Raw genomic sequence first — 14,911 nt, forward strand, 5'->3', positions numbered from 1 at the left:
CAGCCATTCCTGGGGAGGACTGCCGGCTGGCCGGACGTCTTGCCTGACGGTTGAGGAGAGGTCCCGGCTCTTCGGGAAGGCGGCTGCGGCGGCAAAATGAAGATATTCGTGGGAAACGTCGATGGGGCAGATACAACGCCGGAGGAGCTGGCAGCCCTCTTCGCGCCCTATGGCACAGTCATGAGCTGCGCCGTCATGAAACAGTTCGCCTTCGTGCACATGCGCGAGAACGCGGGCGCGCTGCGCGCCATCGAGGCCCTACACGGCCACGAGCTGCGGCCTGGGCGCGCGCTCGTGGTGGAGATGTCGCGCCCACGGCCTCTTAACACTTGGAAGATTTTCGTGGGCAATGTGTCGGCTGCGTGTACGAGCCAGGAATTGCGTAGCCTCTTCGAGCGCCGTGGACGCGTCATCGAGTGTGACGTGGTGAAAGGTAACGCGGTGGCGCGCGCACGGCACTCTGCTTGTTAACCACGCCCCTTTCCTGGGGGTCGGTTACCGCGCGGTTGGGTGGGGGGAAGTCCGCGGGAGCGAGGCCGGAGTTGCTGCGGGCGCGCTGGGTAGAGCCACCCTCCTCCCCTGCGGTCCGGGCACGATTCACAAAATGGGAGGAAGCTGCTCTGGGTGGGTGCGGCGGCCACTGTCGGCTGAGCTACGGGGCCGGGGGCGCGCCTGAGAGACTTGGGAGTGTACCGGGGGCGCGCCTTCCACTGTTCTCCTGGGCCTGGCACCGAGCGGAAATTGGGAAGTGACGGGCACAAGCCGGATCGTGGAGCGGGGAAGATCTCTTCACTTCCCCAGACGTCGGTCAGAGCGAGGGATGAGGGAAAAGGTGGGGGCTGACGCCCCAAGACCACCCTCGTGTTCCCTCCCGGTGAATGTTCCCGAGCGGAAGGTAACGGGGCCCTTGGACATTTCTTGGGCTGGGATCTTTTTAGTATTTTGTGGCGTGGGTGTACTCATGGGTATAGTAACTCTTGGGTACAGAAGGGGCCCCTTCTGAACCACTTGGGCCTTTCAGTATTGTTAGGTGGGTTAGGCGTGACAACTCTGTGCTTTCCAGCTCCCTCAAATTTGTTTTTTATTTAGGGTTTGATTTTACATCTATCAGCTGGAAATCCCGACCTCTCGCATGTGGAAGGAGGCTTATTTTATGAAGGCCCCTTCTCTGTAGGCTTTACTTGTGCCCCAAAATAGTGTCATTCTTTTATAAATCTGGTGATTTTGCAAGGGGGCATACTCTGTGGCTGAGAGGGAACGTGGGAAGGGGCCTGTGAGAGGTCTTCCTTAATTCCTTAAACATTGGTTAACAGATTTACTTACTAATTGTTTTTGCTTGATTAGTCCAATCCTCAGGACAGATCCTTAGCTTGCTTTTTAAACTTCGAGAAAAATGTATCACCATAATTTAGGCCTGATCTCCTATTTGCAACCTAGTTGATTTTTTTCATAGTATGGGTTCTTATTTCCTAAGTTTATTTTATGCTGGCAGTATTTGGTGGGACAGCCTTTGAGTGTATGTGGCTATTTTCTGTTCCACTTGGGAGCAGATAAGTTAACTTGGCCCTGCCATCTCTGAGGATGCGGTCTGGGAGTATCTGATGCCTTCCTCCTGGTGTTGGATTCAAATGAGCTCACAACCCTATATGAGGATAGAAAATGAATGTGGGTGCAGGTGCCTACTCATTTCCACCAAGATACTTCATTGGCTGTCCTGGAAAGGCACATGTTTTGGGCCATTCCTTGTCCTTTCCTTAACTGGGGGAAATGTAAAAGGGTTGTAACTCTCCACTTCTAGGACCAATTCCTGTTCTGCATTAATACTACATTCTATTTTCCTCAACTCAGGTTATGCAAGTCCACGACTATCCGGAATCGGGCTTTCCTGCCTGGTGCTGTGAGGCAGGCTGTATGGTGCATGGATTTTTGCTTTTGTTTAGAGTCAGGAAAGAGTGGGAAGGCTCTGATTGGGCACCTAGCCAGGAAACGGATGGGAGCGTATGGCTCATGAAATTTCTATGTTTAATAGACCTACTATGTGTCTTCTGTGGTTCTTAGAAAGGGTGTCTATTAGATTGGAGTCTAGAAGCTAGCATCTTCTGGGACAGTTTCCATGGAATTTGTTAATTAAGCTTAATTTCTACTACCTGAATTAAGCTTTCAGGTAGTAGAGAAAGCAGAAAATTTGCCTGAATTTGCTGGGGACAGACATTAAGTGGTAGTGGAGGGCAGGGTGAAGTGTCACCACATGTGGTTTTTAGAAGTCTTAGCTGACTCCTGTGACGGTGGGAGTAAAAGTTTTGTGGTTTGTGTTCCATTGTAAACATTTGATTAGCAGAAATGCCTTGACTTCCTCAGGGAGTATTGGTCAGCTGTTTACTTGTGCTGATGTAACGGTTCTGATACACTTGGATATAAGGGACTGTGGGAAAGACTTGAGTATCCTATCCTTCACTGATGCCTTTCTGTGTCTTTGGGATGGAGGAAAGTGAAGTTTGTAAGTTGGGAATGTAGTAGAAGAAACTAGGTCTGGCTCTATAAATAGCTTATATTTCTTAGGCTGGGAATGGGCATTTTATTGAGTCTTGTGTTGGCTGTCATGGTTTGGAAAAGCCCAGAAATTTGGCATAGCACAGGACAGCCAGTTCTGTTATATTTCACAGGGGGGCAAAACATAGTTGCTTGGTTACCCCAGGAGCTTAAATATGATTTGATTTGTAGAGTAAAAGTCCATGGCAACAGCAGATTGTAACTGCTCTCCACTGCTACATTCTATTGGATGTTCAAAGATGAAGTAGGAGAGACACTGACAGCTAGGAACCATTTAGATTTCAGGGGAGGTCTGAAAGGCAGAAGAGGGAACTGTTTCCTCTCTTTTTTTGTGGGTGGCCATTCTCCTATACACAGCTCTAGTTTCAAGTTAGAGGTTTTTACTCTTCTCAGGATAAGAAAAACTCATTTTTCTGGATTCTCTTAACTTGGTACTGGAGGGATTGTAATGCCAACAGGCAGCTAGAGGTGATCTCTGTAAAACATTGCTTTCTAGTCCCTTTCTATGCAGATTTCCTCAGGTTATGGTTCCTTGAACTAGCTCTCCAGGTAGATGGGTCATTGGAGTTCTCTAGGTCTTTGTTTTTCTCTTTATTGTCGTAAGAGTAGTTGTGTTCCAAGAATCTTTGATAGTGCTGTATTTGTTCACTGGTAGGATTAGTTAGCCTGATGTGGTTGAGTCAGCTGGACAACCAATATCAGGTTTAGGAATTTTTTTATATAAACTAGTTACAATAGTATCTGGTGGCTTAAAAAAATTCATATAGCTCAGGTGGGCAGTCAATTGAATTGTACATGTGAAATCTCAATTTTCAAATTTCACAACTTGGACTCTATAAAACCCAACTAAGTAGAGAGTAGACAGTGGGATGTTCTATTGCTCTAGTAAACCCATTGAAATTTTGTTGGGTGTTTTTGTCCGCGCTCATTTCAGTCTCAGGTTAGCCAGGAATATAGTATGGTTCTTTTACTATTCCCTCACAGTGCTGGGGGCTTTTTTTCCATTCAGCTTAATCTGCCTACAAGCTTCTGCTTTCTGCTTGCCATTGCATTCTCTAGTTGGTTTTGCCATTCTCCTAAGGGTCAGTCAGTCCAGCCTCTGCTTTTAACTGATTTAAAAAAAAAAAATCATTCATTTAAGAGAGAGAGAGAGAAGGGGGAGGAGCAGGAAGCATCAACTCTTATAAGTGCTTTGACCAGGCAAGCCCAGGGTTTTGAACTGGCAACCTCAGCATTCCAGGTTGACTCTTTATCCACTGTGCCACCGCAGTTCAGACACAGCCTCTATTTTTAAAGATATCTCCAACCACCATAATTTTTTTTTAATTTTTAAAAATTTATTGAATTTAGGGAGGAAGGGAGAGAAGAAGAGAGAGAGACAGAGCACCACCATCTATTTTTAGCTCACTTGACCCAAAGAGGAGATGAAGATCTGAGGATAATTCTATTGCCCTGTGGCTAGGTGAAAAAGAACACTTCGCTTTTCACAATTGGTAGCTAAGAAATCAGGTTCTGGCCATGGGGCTGTGTGGACTGAACTTGTGATAGTTCACTTTGCGCTTTTATCACCTTTGGCTGGTTTCAAGTTTGCATGTATAGATGGCATTGTATCTCGTGTTTTAGTAGAGATGAAAGGTAATATTCTGCAGGGAAATGAGCCTATATTTATTGCTAGGCTTGAAAATCATAATCCTGTATTATATAGTTGGTTTTACTTTCCAAGGCATTTTTATCTTCTTATTTGAATCTCTTTAACTCTGAGGTAGGTAGGACAGATTTGTCAGATGGAGGAATAAATTATAAGTTTCTTAAGAGCTTATAGCAAGTCAGTGATATTTAGATCTATAACTGAAGCCATTTAGCTCCTAGCCCAGGTTTCTTTGTGCTATACGATGCTTCTGACTTCTACCTATAGATTAAAGTCTTATTCTCATTTGTATGGTAGTTGGTTGGTGGCACTGACTTAGATCCAGGAAAATGTCTTGCTCTATAGGAGCAGCAAGGGAGGGCATCCCAGTATGAAGGTTTCTAGAAATTAGGACAGTTGTTCAGGGGCCATTTAAAAGGAATTCTTATCTTCAAGAATGAAACCTTAATAATTTCATCCAGGTAGTTCTTCATTTCCTAAACTGATACGAGAGAGATGGGGGTCCTGGTACTTGGACTGTATTTTAAAGTAGCTGTAGGTCCAGATGGGGTTAAGTGCATCATTTTCCATAAGCATGATCTTATTTTTGTTCTTCATATCCTGCTTGCATCATCGTGGTTTGTGAGTTTGGATGTGAACAAGAATTTCTTCCTGTTCCTTTCCCACCTAAAATCCTCTTTCTGTGTGGCAGATGCACAGGTCCTTGAGATCAACATCCTGTCTTAAGAGTCTGTCCCACCACAGCTCATTCAGATCTGAATGAGGACCTCGGGAGTAACCTGTTTAGCAAAGCCTGCTTGCTGAAGTAGTTGCAGCTTCTCACCTTGAAGCTGTGAAACCAAATCTTTTCTGTAAACGGTCTGCTCTGCGAACAGGAGCCCAAGGAACTGTGGAGGATATAATGTAGCCTGGGGGAGGCAACTTGGGCCTGAACTTGGCCAGGAGGCTGTTTGCATTCCCACATCTTGTTGGCTTACATGGAGTCCATCTTCTCACCCTTTCTAGTCATATTACAATCCTGCCTTATACATTGACTTCTTGGGGTTAGACTGGTGTAGTGAAGGGCATGGATAGCTTGGAGTATGTTCATGGCTCTAACACTTTTTGATTTGGGGCAAGCCATATAAATTCACAGTATGTTTGCCCACCTGTAAAATGGGGAGAATGATCTTTTGTTCTGCCTACTTCACAGGATTATTGTGAGGTCCAGTGAGGTCCTGTGTGTGAAAGTGCTTTGAAAACTGGAAAGTACTATGGGAAAAGAGATCATGTTGGAGGAATTTCATGCACTATGCATTGCAGTGTAGCTGTCTTGCCTTAATTGGACTCTAGGCTGAGACAAGGGTCATGCCAAGGCATAAGTGGTCATTTCTAGTGTTTGAGAGTTAAGCTCCAAAGGTGAGCTGTAGAGTTTGGTGACCTTGGGTTAGAGACTGCTGAATAATTGAGTGATCCAGGCACCTTTCTGCGTTTGTCTGCTGATTTATACTTACAGGAGCTGTGAAGATTTTTATCCTGTGTTGCAGTTCATCTTTGCTCTTTCTTCTCTCACCAGGAAGTTGGGTGAGGTGGCAGTGGGAAAGGGGAGAACGGGGAGAAGGCCACAAAGGTGGCTGCCCGGGACAGTCCGAAGCTTTGTTATTTGGGAGTCACATTTTATGACCTAACTCCTGGAGAGGAGGGTTTGGAGGCCTGGCGGTAGCTGGCAACAGCTGGGTGCTGTTGGTGTGTCCAGTTTGGGAGCCATTGGGTAGCGTGCCCTGCCCCCCTAATTGCTAACCCTCTGTCTGCTGCTTTATCAGACTACGCGTTTGTTCACATGGAGAAGGAAGCAGATGCCAAAGCCGCCATCGCGCAGCTCAACGGCAAAGAAGTGAAGGGCAAGCGCATCAACGTGGAACTCTCAACCAAGGGTCAGAAGAAGGGGCCTGGCCTGGCTATCCAGTCTGGGGACAAGACCAAGAAACCGGGGGCTGGGGATGCGGCATTCCCTGGAGCTGGTGGCTTTTCTGCCGCCTTCGACTACCAGCAGGCTTTTGGCAACAGCACTGGTGGCTTTGATGGGCAAGCCCGTCAGCCCACGCCACCCTTCTTTGGTCGCGACCGCAGCCCCCTGCGCCGTTCACCTCCCCGAGCCTCTTATGTGGCTCCTCTGACGGCCCAGCCAGCCGCCTACAGGGCCCAGCCCTCTGTGTCGCTGGGAGCTGCCTACAGGGCCCAGCCTTCTGCCTCTTTGGGTGTCGGCTATCGGACTCAGCCCATGGCAGCCCAGGCAGCCTCTTACCGCGCTCAGCCCTCCGTCTCCCTCGGGGCCCCATACCGGGGCCAGTTGGCCAGCCCTAACGCCCAGTCTGCCGCTTCATCACTTGGCCCATATGGTGGGGCCCAGCCCTCGGCCTCGGCGCTTTCCTCCTATGGGGGTCAGCCAGCTGCGGCCTCCTCGCTCAACTCCTATGGGGCTCAAGGCTCCTCCCTGGCCTCCTATGGTAACCAGCCGTCCTCTTACGGTGCGCAGGCTGCCTCTTCCTATGGCGTTCGTGCAGCTGCCTCCTACAATGCCCAGGGAGCAGCTTCCTCCCTTGGCTCCTATGGGGCCCAGGCAGCCTCTTATGGGGCCCAGTCTGCAGCCTCCTCACTGGCATATGGGGCCCAAGCGGCTTCTTACAATGCCCAGCCCTCAGCCTCTTACAATGCCCAGTCTGCCCCGTATGCTGCACAACAGGCTGCTTCCTACTCTTCCCAGCCTGCCGCCTATGTGGCACAGCCAGCTGCAGCTGCTGCCTATGCCAGCCAGCCAGCCGCCTATGCTGCACAAGCAGCTACCCCAATGGCCGGGTCCTATGGGGCCCAGCCGGTTGTTCAGACCCAGCTGAATAGTTACGGAGCTCAAGCATCCATGGGCCTGTCCGGCTCCTATGGGGCTCAGTCAGCTGCTGCGGCCACTGGCTCCTATGGTGCCGCAGCAGCCTACGGGGCCCAGCCTTCCGCCACCCTGGCAGCTCCTTACCGCACTCAGTCCTCGGCCTCATTGGCTGCTTCTTATGCTGCCCAGCAGCATCCCCAGGCTGCTGCCTCCTACCGTGGCCAGCCAGGCAGTGCCTACGATGGGGCAGGTCAGCCGTCTGCAGCCTACCTGTCCATGTCCCAGGGGGCCGTTGCCAACGCCAACAGCACCCCGCCGCCCTATGAGCGTACCCGCCTCTCCCCACCCCGGGCCAGCTACGACGATCCCTACAAAAAGGCTGTCGCCATGTCGAAAAGGTACTGTATGCCCCCCTCTCCGCCTCTGCCCCCAGCTGGGGCTTAGGGCAAGGGGCTGAGGTTGGCATGGGAGGGAAACTGGAACCATCGGCCCTCCCTTGGTCTTCTCTGTTCCTGTGGGATGTCCAGAGGCTGAGGGGGTGATGTGTGTGAACTTTCCTGGTCAGGTGGAGCATAGTTCTGAACCTGGGGTGGTACCAGCTAGTCAGGCTGGGAAAAGTGTCACCTGTCTGGGCTAGCCCAACTGCCGTTGGAGCCTGCAAGATTGTGGCCTGTAGCCTTTCCCACTGTCTGTAGGATCCTTAACCCTGTTATGTGGTTGTCCTGGCTTTGGTGGGGGTAGGTTGGAAAGAGTAGTTCCTTTGGCACTCACTGGCTGAAGGCAAGGTGTAGGAGGTGCGTCCACTCAGGGAAGTTGGGTACCTTGCTTTCGTCCGCCGTTCTGTTGATAAACAACCACGGTCTTTCTCTGCAGGGCCCAAGGGTGGGAATAGTTTGTGGTTTGGGAACGTAAACCAAAATCCACCTTGGCCAGTTCAGAAGGGAGGGCTTCAGTAGCGGGCTTGGTTTCCCACTGAGTTGACTGGGCTGGATTTCTTGCCCTGGAGAGGGTGATGAGCTTTCTGACAAAATCTCATTTGTTGGAGACCAGTCTGATCACACCCGCCCTATCCCCATTGGCATCTCCCCCATGCCCACCTGGAGCCCTCCCCTCAATTGTCTCATTCACCAACTGTCTTCTTCTCTCGACTAGGTATGGTTCCGACCGGCGTTTAGCCGAGCTCTCTGATTACCGCCGTTTATCAGAGTCGCAGCTTTCGTTCCGCCGCTCGCCGACAAAGTCCTCGCTGGATTACCGTCGCCTGCCCGATGCCCATTCCGATTACGCACGCTATTCGGGCTCCTATAATGATTACCTGCGGGCAGCTCAGATGCACTCTGGCTACCAGCGCCGCATGTAGGGCCATCCTGGGAGGGGGCATCACAGGGAGGGAAGGAGAGAAGTGGGGTGGCAGGGTGCAGACCCTGTTTATAACCACTGGCCCATACTTCTCTGTTTGCGGTTTTTCATCCCCTCTACTTTATGGGCCTTCCCATGGAGACGATCCTTTTGAGTGTTTGGCAGTAACCTACTTTGTTCCTTCGCCTCAGCAGCAGCAGATCTTGCTGCTGGCTCTAGATCTGCAGCTTCCCCTCTCCCCGGCCTCCCATCTTCTGAGGATGGGAATTTCTTTTATGTTTTTATTTTTCCTGGCTCCCTTTTATTTTTGTGCGCGATATTTAAGGTCGTCTGGATGGGGAAGCAACCTGCAGTTAAGGTTGGCAGCGCCTTTTTCTTTTTAGATATGAGGGAGGCCAGGAAAGGGTTATCTCAACCATTTCCTATGCGCCAAGCTGTGCCAGCAGTCCAGGGGTCCCTGACTGACCCTCTAGACTGTGTTGAGACTGAGTTCCAGTTGGGACAGTCAGTTGGTTTATGTCCAAATTCCTTGACCCCTGATGTTCTAGCTGATGCTGAGCCGCACAGTCCCACTTCCCTATCTCCCCAAGTAGGTGGTGTTAGAAAACTAATTTTTTTTCCCTTTTGTATGGACTACAAATAAAACTTGGGGCAATTTGCAGTTTGGAAACCTGGTTGTCATTGTCTTGATTGCACTCCGTTTCAGAGGAGCCAGTTTGACATCCAGGAAGACGTGACACCAGAAAGACAGGCAGCCAGGGAACGCAGGGCAGATGAGGAAGGGGGTTTGAACATGGAAATTAGAATGCTGTCCCTGCTGTGTAGAGGAATTTAGCTCATCATTGTCCTGCTAGTCTTTCATCTTTAGGAGTAGAGTCCAAACCAAGTTTCTTCAAGTTGGGTTTCTTTGGCCCTCAACTTGAATTAATTACTCCTCAATGCAGTAAGTTTATTGCCCATTTTCCTCTCCCTATGCTTGTCTATTTCCTGACTTGTTTCCAATTGAGGAACAACCTGTGCTCCAGCAGGGTGGTTCTGGGGTTTGGCTTCTTGAGTGAGAAGTAGGGAGTGGAGGGGGCTGCTTTGATGCTGATGAAGCTAGTGGATCCTTCAGATCATGGGCTGAAGTGAGTGTTGAGGCTGGGACCCGGAAAGGAGCCAGTAGTGGGTAGGGGTGATGTCGGTGTCTGACACTGCCCTGTGGTTGGAGAAAGGAGGGGCAGGAACAATTGGAAGAAGGTATGGGAGACTGGTCACAGACCTGATATTTCGCCTGTTGAACATCACCACAGAGCGTCCTTCCTGCGTCCTGTCCACCGCCTACCATCGTGGTCGCCTGAGACTCATCTTCCCTATCTCCATTTGTTAAGGTTTCCAGATGTTTACTTGCTGGGTTTAAATTTGAAGTGTCATGATAGATTCGGATTGGGTTGAGGTGCAAGCATAACCAAATAGGGATGCTGGAATAGGGTGAGGAATGGGAGATCCTTTCTATACTTGTATTCAGGAGCTGGGAGTTGGGAGGACCTGGGTAAAAAATAGGGAATTCCAGTCAGGGACAGGGTGGGAGGCTTGGATTTAATGATGGATGATTTGAAGGAGACTGGTTGGGTGTGGTGATAATAGGACAACCTATTGAAGTTCCTTTGGGTAAGGCAATTTTGGGGAGATGTGTCAGTCAAGTGGGAGTTCAGGTGGGTTCTCTTCTGCCTCCTTCACTGGCTTCTTGTGAATTTGCACGTGACAGAGTAGTTTGCCCCAGATGTTCTCTCCCGTCTGTCCAGTGGGTGAAAGCGTGTGGATGGTCTTTATAACCATGAGCTCTGTATATGCTTACTGGGGTAATCTTGGGGGGTACAGGGCCATAACTTCTTTCTCCTCACTGCTTTGCCTCCAGGTGCTTTGCTGCTCCTTTCCATTTCTTTGCAGTACTGGGAGGAGTTTTCTAGATTTCTTGTCACTTTTCCGCAGTAAGGGTGGGTAATACGAGGTCCAAGCTAACAAGTTTAGCTCTGGTTACTACCCTGGAAAATGGGAGAGTTGGTTGATTATAGGTCTGTGATTGTGGCCTGTGTATTTGTAATGTTTGTCATTGTGGCTTTCTGTCTTCCTTTCTATTGAGGGTTCCTATGAAAAATAGCTTAATGTGCTCTTGGGGCCAGTGTTGATATTCTGTATTGAAGCCCAAGTTCTTCAGGGTGACCTGGCCTAGATGATCACTAATTGCCTGTTATCTTTAGGGGCTGATGCCCTTGCTGCCTCAGCCCTCAGGTTTATAACTGTTTAAGGCAAAAGGAGCCACAAAGCAAAATGATTTGTCACTTTCCTCTATCTTGGAGATTGCTTTTAAATCCCCCCTTCTCTTAAATTTGCCACCTATGTTAATCCTATAGCCCACTCATGCTTTGCTCTCTGTGGATTTCTGATTTTCAGGGTTCTATCTATAACTTGGAGATGGTTGGGTTGAATGAATGAGAGGACAGACATTTGTGTTTTTGGGAAAAGGGGTGGGGAGTATGGGCTCCCAAGATCTTTCAGATCTTTGTACTTTTGCATCTGTCACCTCTACAACTTGGCCTTCATTCATTGGAGAAGTTTTAGTTGGTTTATTCTTGGAATAAGACCATGTAGAGCAGCAGTAATATGTATTTTCCGATGGCTTTAGCTGACCCCTGTGTTTTGGTCGTTCGACCCCCGCTGGGGTCGCGACCCACAGGTTGAGAACCACTGATGTAGAGGCTTCTAGCCTCATCAGCCTTCTTTTCTGAGGTTTGGATTTTTTTTTTTTTTTTTGACAGAGAGAGGGACAGATAGGGACAGACAGACAGGAGAGGAGAGAGATGAGAAACATCAATTCTTCGTTGCAGCTCCTTAGTTGTTCATTGATTGCATTCTCATATGTTCCTTGTTGACTGGGGGCTGTAGCAGAGTTAGTGACCTTGTGCTCAAGCCAGCGATCTTGGGCTACAAGCCAGCGACCCTTGGGCTCACTCAAGTCAGTGACCATGGGGTCATTTCTATGATCTCACACTCAAGCCAGAGACCCCTTGCTCAAGCTGGTGAGCCTTGCTCAAACCAGATGAGCCCGCGCCCAAGCCAGCGACCTCAGGGTTTCGAACCTGGGTCCTCTGCGTCCCAGTCCGATGCTCTATTCACTGCGCTACCGCCTGGTCAAGCAAGGTTTGGATTTTGTTTCAAACTGTCTGGGGTAGGCCTGGGGCTCCATCCCTTGGCCATTACTAGAGGTAATGGACTTTCACTGAGTGGTTAGCTTCTCTGGGTAGGTGACCTTTCTAGTCATGCCTGTCTCTTAAGCTATGTCAAAATTCATACTCAGACTTTGTTTGCTGGTTATTTTGTTCTGTCAAGCCAAGTTAACTATAACATGGGATGGCTGAAGTTACAATGAAAATAATTTCCTAGATTATGGACTAGTATGCTATGTAATAATGGGTAGAGAAGAGAAGATAGATGTCAAGTGGGAAATTTATAGTCACACAAATTCTGAAGGTACCTTTGTAAAGGTCATAATGGATAGAATCTAGGGTTTTCCAGGAAAAACAATTCTTAGTTCTTTAAATCTAGCTTTAAGTTATTTGAAATACTGGGTCTGTAGTTCTGGAAATACAGCATTTAGGTAGCTGAGCCCTTGGGCTGATCTTGAGGAATATACAGTTTTGGGGAGGCTATGCCTATCTTAATGAACTAGTTACAGTAATAAGCAATGCTAGGGGAGTGATAGGTAAGGAAGCAGAAGATAGGGCAGTGCTGGTAATTAGAGACAGCTTTCTGGAGTTAGGATTTGAAGTGAAAACTAACTTGGCACAGAGAGAATGAACAAAGGGGTGTTGTCTCTAAAATCAGGTTTCCCGATTTTGAATCCTTGTTCTATCACTTGGCTGTGTGATCTTGGACATGTCAGGAATTCAACCTCAGTTTTTTCATTTATAAAATGGGGATAGTGGCTAACATTTATTGAACATGTGCTAAGCATTGTTAAAAGTGCTTTTCATATATTAACTTCATTTCGTATTCATTACAACCCAAATGCATTAGGTATCCCTAAACCTATATATTTTATAAATGGATAAGTTGAGGCTGTAGGTTAGTAACTTAAGATCACGTCGTTAGAAATTAGTGGATGGCCTGACCTGTGGTGGTGCAGTGGATAGAGCATCAACCTAGAACAATGAGGTCACAGGTTCAAACCCCTGGGCTTATCTGGTCAAGGCACATATGGGAGTTGATGCTTCCTGCTCCTCCCCCCTTCTCTCCCTCTGTTCTCTAAAATGAATAAATTAAAAAAATTAAAAAGAAAGTAGTGGATGAAGGAATTGAACCAGCCATTTTGAAACCATCCAGGACTTGGCTTGTAATCATCACAATAATACTCCTGTTGGAGGGCTCTAATGAGAACATGTCATTAAGTATAGAGCCTCATGTATAGTCACTTACTCATTACGTGCTAGCTATCTCATAGAAATGAGAACATTCTGGGAGATTGGGATGACCTAGTGGAGCACACAGCTGAGCAAAGGACTTTGAATATAGGTGTGCTAGTACATATGAGTAACAGTGAAGGCAGTGCATTTTGTAATGTATGGTACAAGAGTGATGTAGGTCACTGGACCATACCAGTTTTGGCCACCTCCAGCCTCAGGCAACACTGTTAAGCGAGTAGGGTCAGATTCTCCAGGAAATGGAGAAGAAAGGTAATGGGACTGCAAAGACATTAAGGGGAGGCTGAGTGTATAGCAGGGAGTAGGATTGGAGGTGTAGGAAGCTTGTTTAACTGGCCTAGTGGCTCCCTCTGAACCTCCCTGGAGAATACTGGTTTTTAATTTGAGCCATTATTAGACTAGTAACTCCTTTTTGGCCCAGGAACCAGAGTTATTAGATGTATGAACTATACTCACCCATAAGGGTATGAAATTAACACAGATTGCTTATTCATATTTGAGTGGTTTTCACTGATAATTGTTTTTCTCCCTAAATTTGGATCTGTCCCTCATTTTCCTTTCAAGAGTCCAGGTTTTGTGTAGGTTCTTTATCTCGTCAAGATCTGCAGCCAGAATATATACTATATTTATGCTTGACTCTGACAAAATATCAGCTTTCTAGAGGATTTTGGACAAGTCACTTTACTCTTTTTAGGGGCTTGGTAATCAGATCAGCAAGTTAAGAATCAGCAAAATGCCATCAACAATGTTCAGACAAGGTACTTTTAAAATATCCCATTTAATCCCATTTTCTATAGTTTGGTGGTAAGGTAGAGGATTTGTACTAGATGTCTTTAATGGAAAAAATTAAAATAAACCTTTAATGGTTTTTAAGGGATAAACATTAAGCTCCTTTAGTTGTTTAGAGGAACATCGTGGAGACACTCAAGCTATCAATAAAGCTTCATTTTGCAGCTTTTGTCAAGCCGGTAATCCTGGTGATGAAAAGTTGTAGCATAGGTTACCCTTTGGCTTTTGGGCACTTGCTTGTTTTTAGAAATAAGTAACCATCTTCTTAAGCTGATGTAAACTGAAAATCCAGTCATTTCTCTTGTTTTGGTTATCAAGAGATTAACATTCTTTCATCCATTTGTTAACTTAGCAAATAACAGTGCCTTGCCAAGTATGGGTCTAACACTGAAGACACAAGGAATAAAAAAGGTCCCTGTCTTTGTAGAACAAGTCTTTGCTTGGGGCAGGGGGTGGGAGGAAGACAGAAGATGAAAAAATGAGTAGGATTTCAAGTGGTGGTAAGTATTTGGAAAAATGACATGGAATCATGGGATGGAGTGCTAAGGTAGGGGTTGGGGTAGAGGGATGTCTTTAGATGGGAGGACAGAGAAGGGCCTGGAGAAAGAACATGACTGATCTTGGGACAAAAAGGCCAGTGTGCTGGAGCATGAGTGGGGGAGTTTTTAAAGAGATTGGGAGATCCACTGGTTCGAGCAAATTGCCCTCTAAAAATGGCTCAGTTGCTGAGCAAAGCCCCAAATGGGCAGAGCCTTGCCCAGGTAGGGGGCTTGCGGGGTGAATCTGTTTCTGCTTCTCGCAATTAAAAAAAAAATTTTTTTTTTTCTAATTGCAATGGGTTTTAAAAAGCGGGATGATTTAATGTGGTTTATTCAGTTGGATGAACTCACAAAATGAAACAAATATAAGTGGACCTAGAGGGCTTTCGGAAAGTAAATTAAATAATTAGGTTGGGAGATGGGAGTGGGCAGTGGTCTGCAAACTGGTTTAAATTGTGATCCAGAGAAGAATTGTTTCCAGTTTCCTGTGGACTTGGAGAGATTCCTAGTTTCATAGAGTAAGTTGATCTCATATGTTTTGGTATTTTGGAAGAAAGTTTATCCCCAGGGTTGAATGAAAAAAAAATTTTTTTTGAAGATCAAACTGAAAGGTGCTGAGAGGATTTCTTTACCAGATTCCTTTCTCTGTGCATATGAGTTGCGACCACCCTCCAAAGAGGGTACACAAGCTAACATGGAGTTG

At 47.3% G+C, this 14,911-nt stretch overlaps 1 protein-coding gene across 2 annotated transcripts in view; it reads left to right on the forward strand.

Annotated features, from left to right (window-relative positions):
* Positions 1-14,911, forward strand: part of RBM14 (RNA binding motif protein 14) — a 16,396-nt gene continuing 1,485 nt past the window's right edge. The window contains exons 1-3 of one of the 2 annotated variants that reach the window (XM_066252143.1): positions 1-433; positions 6,001-7,459; positions 8,214-9,090. In XM_066252143.1, coding sequence (XP_066108240.1) covers positions 97-433; positions 6,001-7,459; positions 8,214-8,421 — 2,004 coding nt within the window. In that variant the 5' untranslated portion in view covers positions 1-96 and the 3' untranslated portion in view covers positions 8,422-9,090. Of the gene's footprint in view, positions 434-6,000; positions 7,460-8,213; positions 9,091-14,911 lie in introns of those variants that run through there. The other variant, XM_066252144.1, reaches the window with a different exon arrangement.

This window comes from Saccopteryx bilineata, chromosome 1 (assembly GCF_036850765.1).
Source record: "Saccopteryx bilineata isolate mSacBil1 chromosome 1, mSacBil1_pri_phased_curated, whole genome shotgun sequence".
Classification (NCBI taxonomy): domain Eukaryota; kingdom Metazoa; phylum Chordata; class Mammalia; order Chiroptera; family Emballonuridae; genus Saccopteryx; species Saccopteryx bilineata.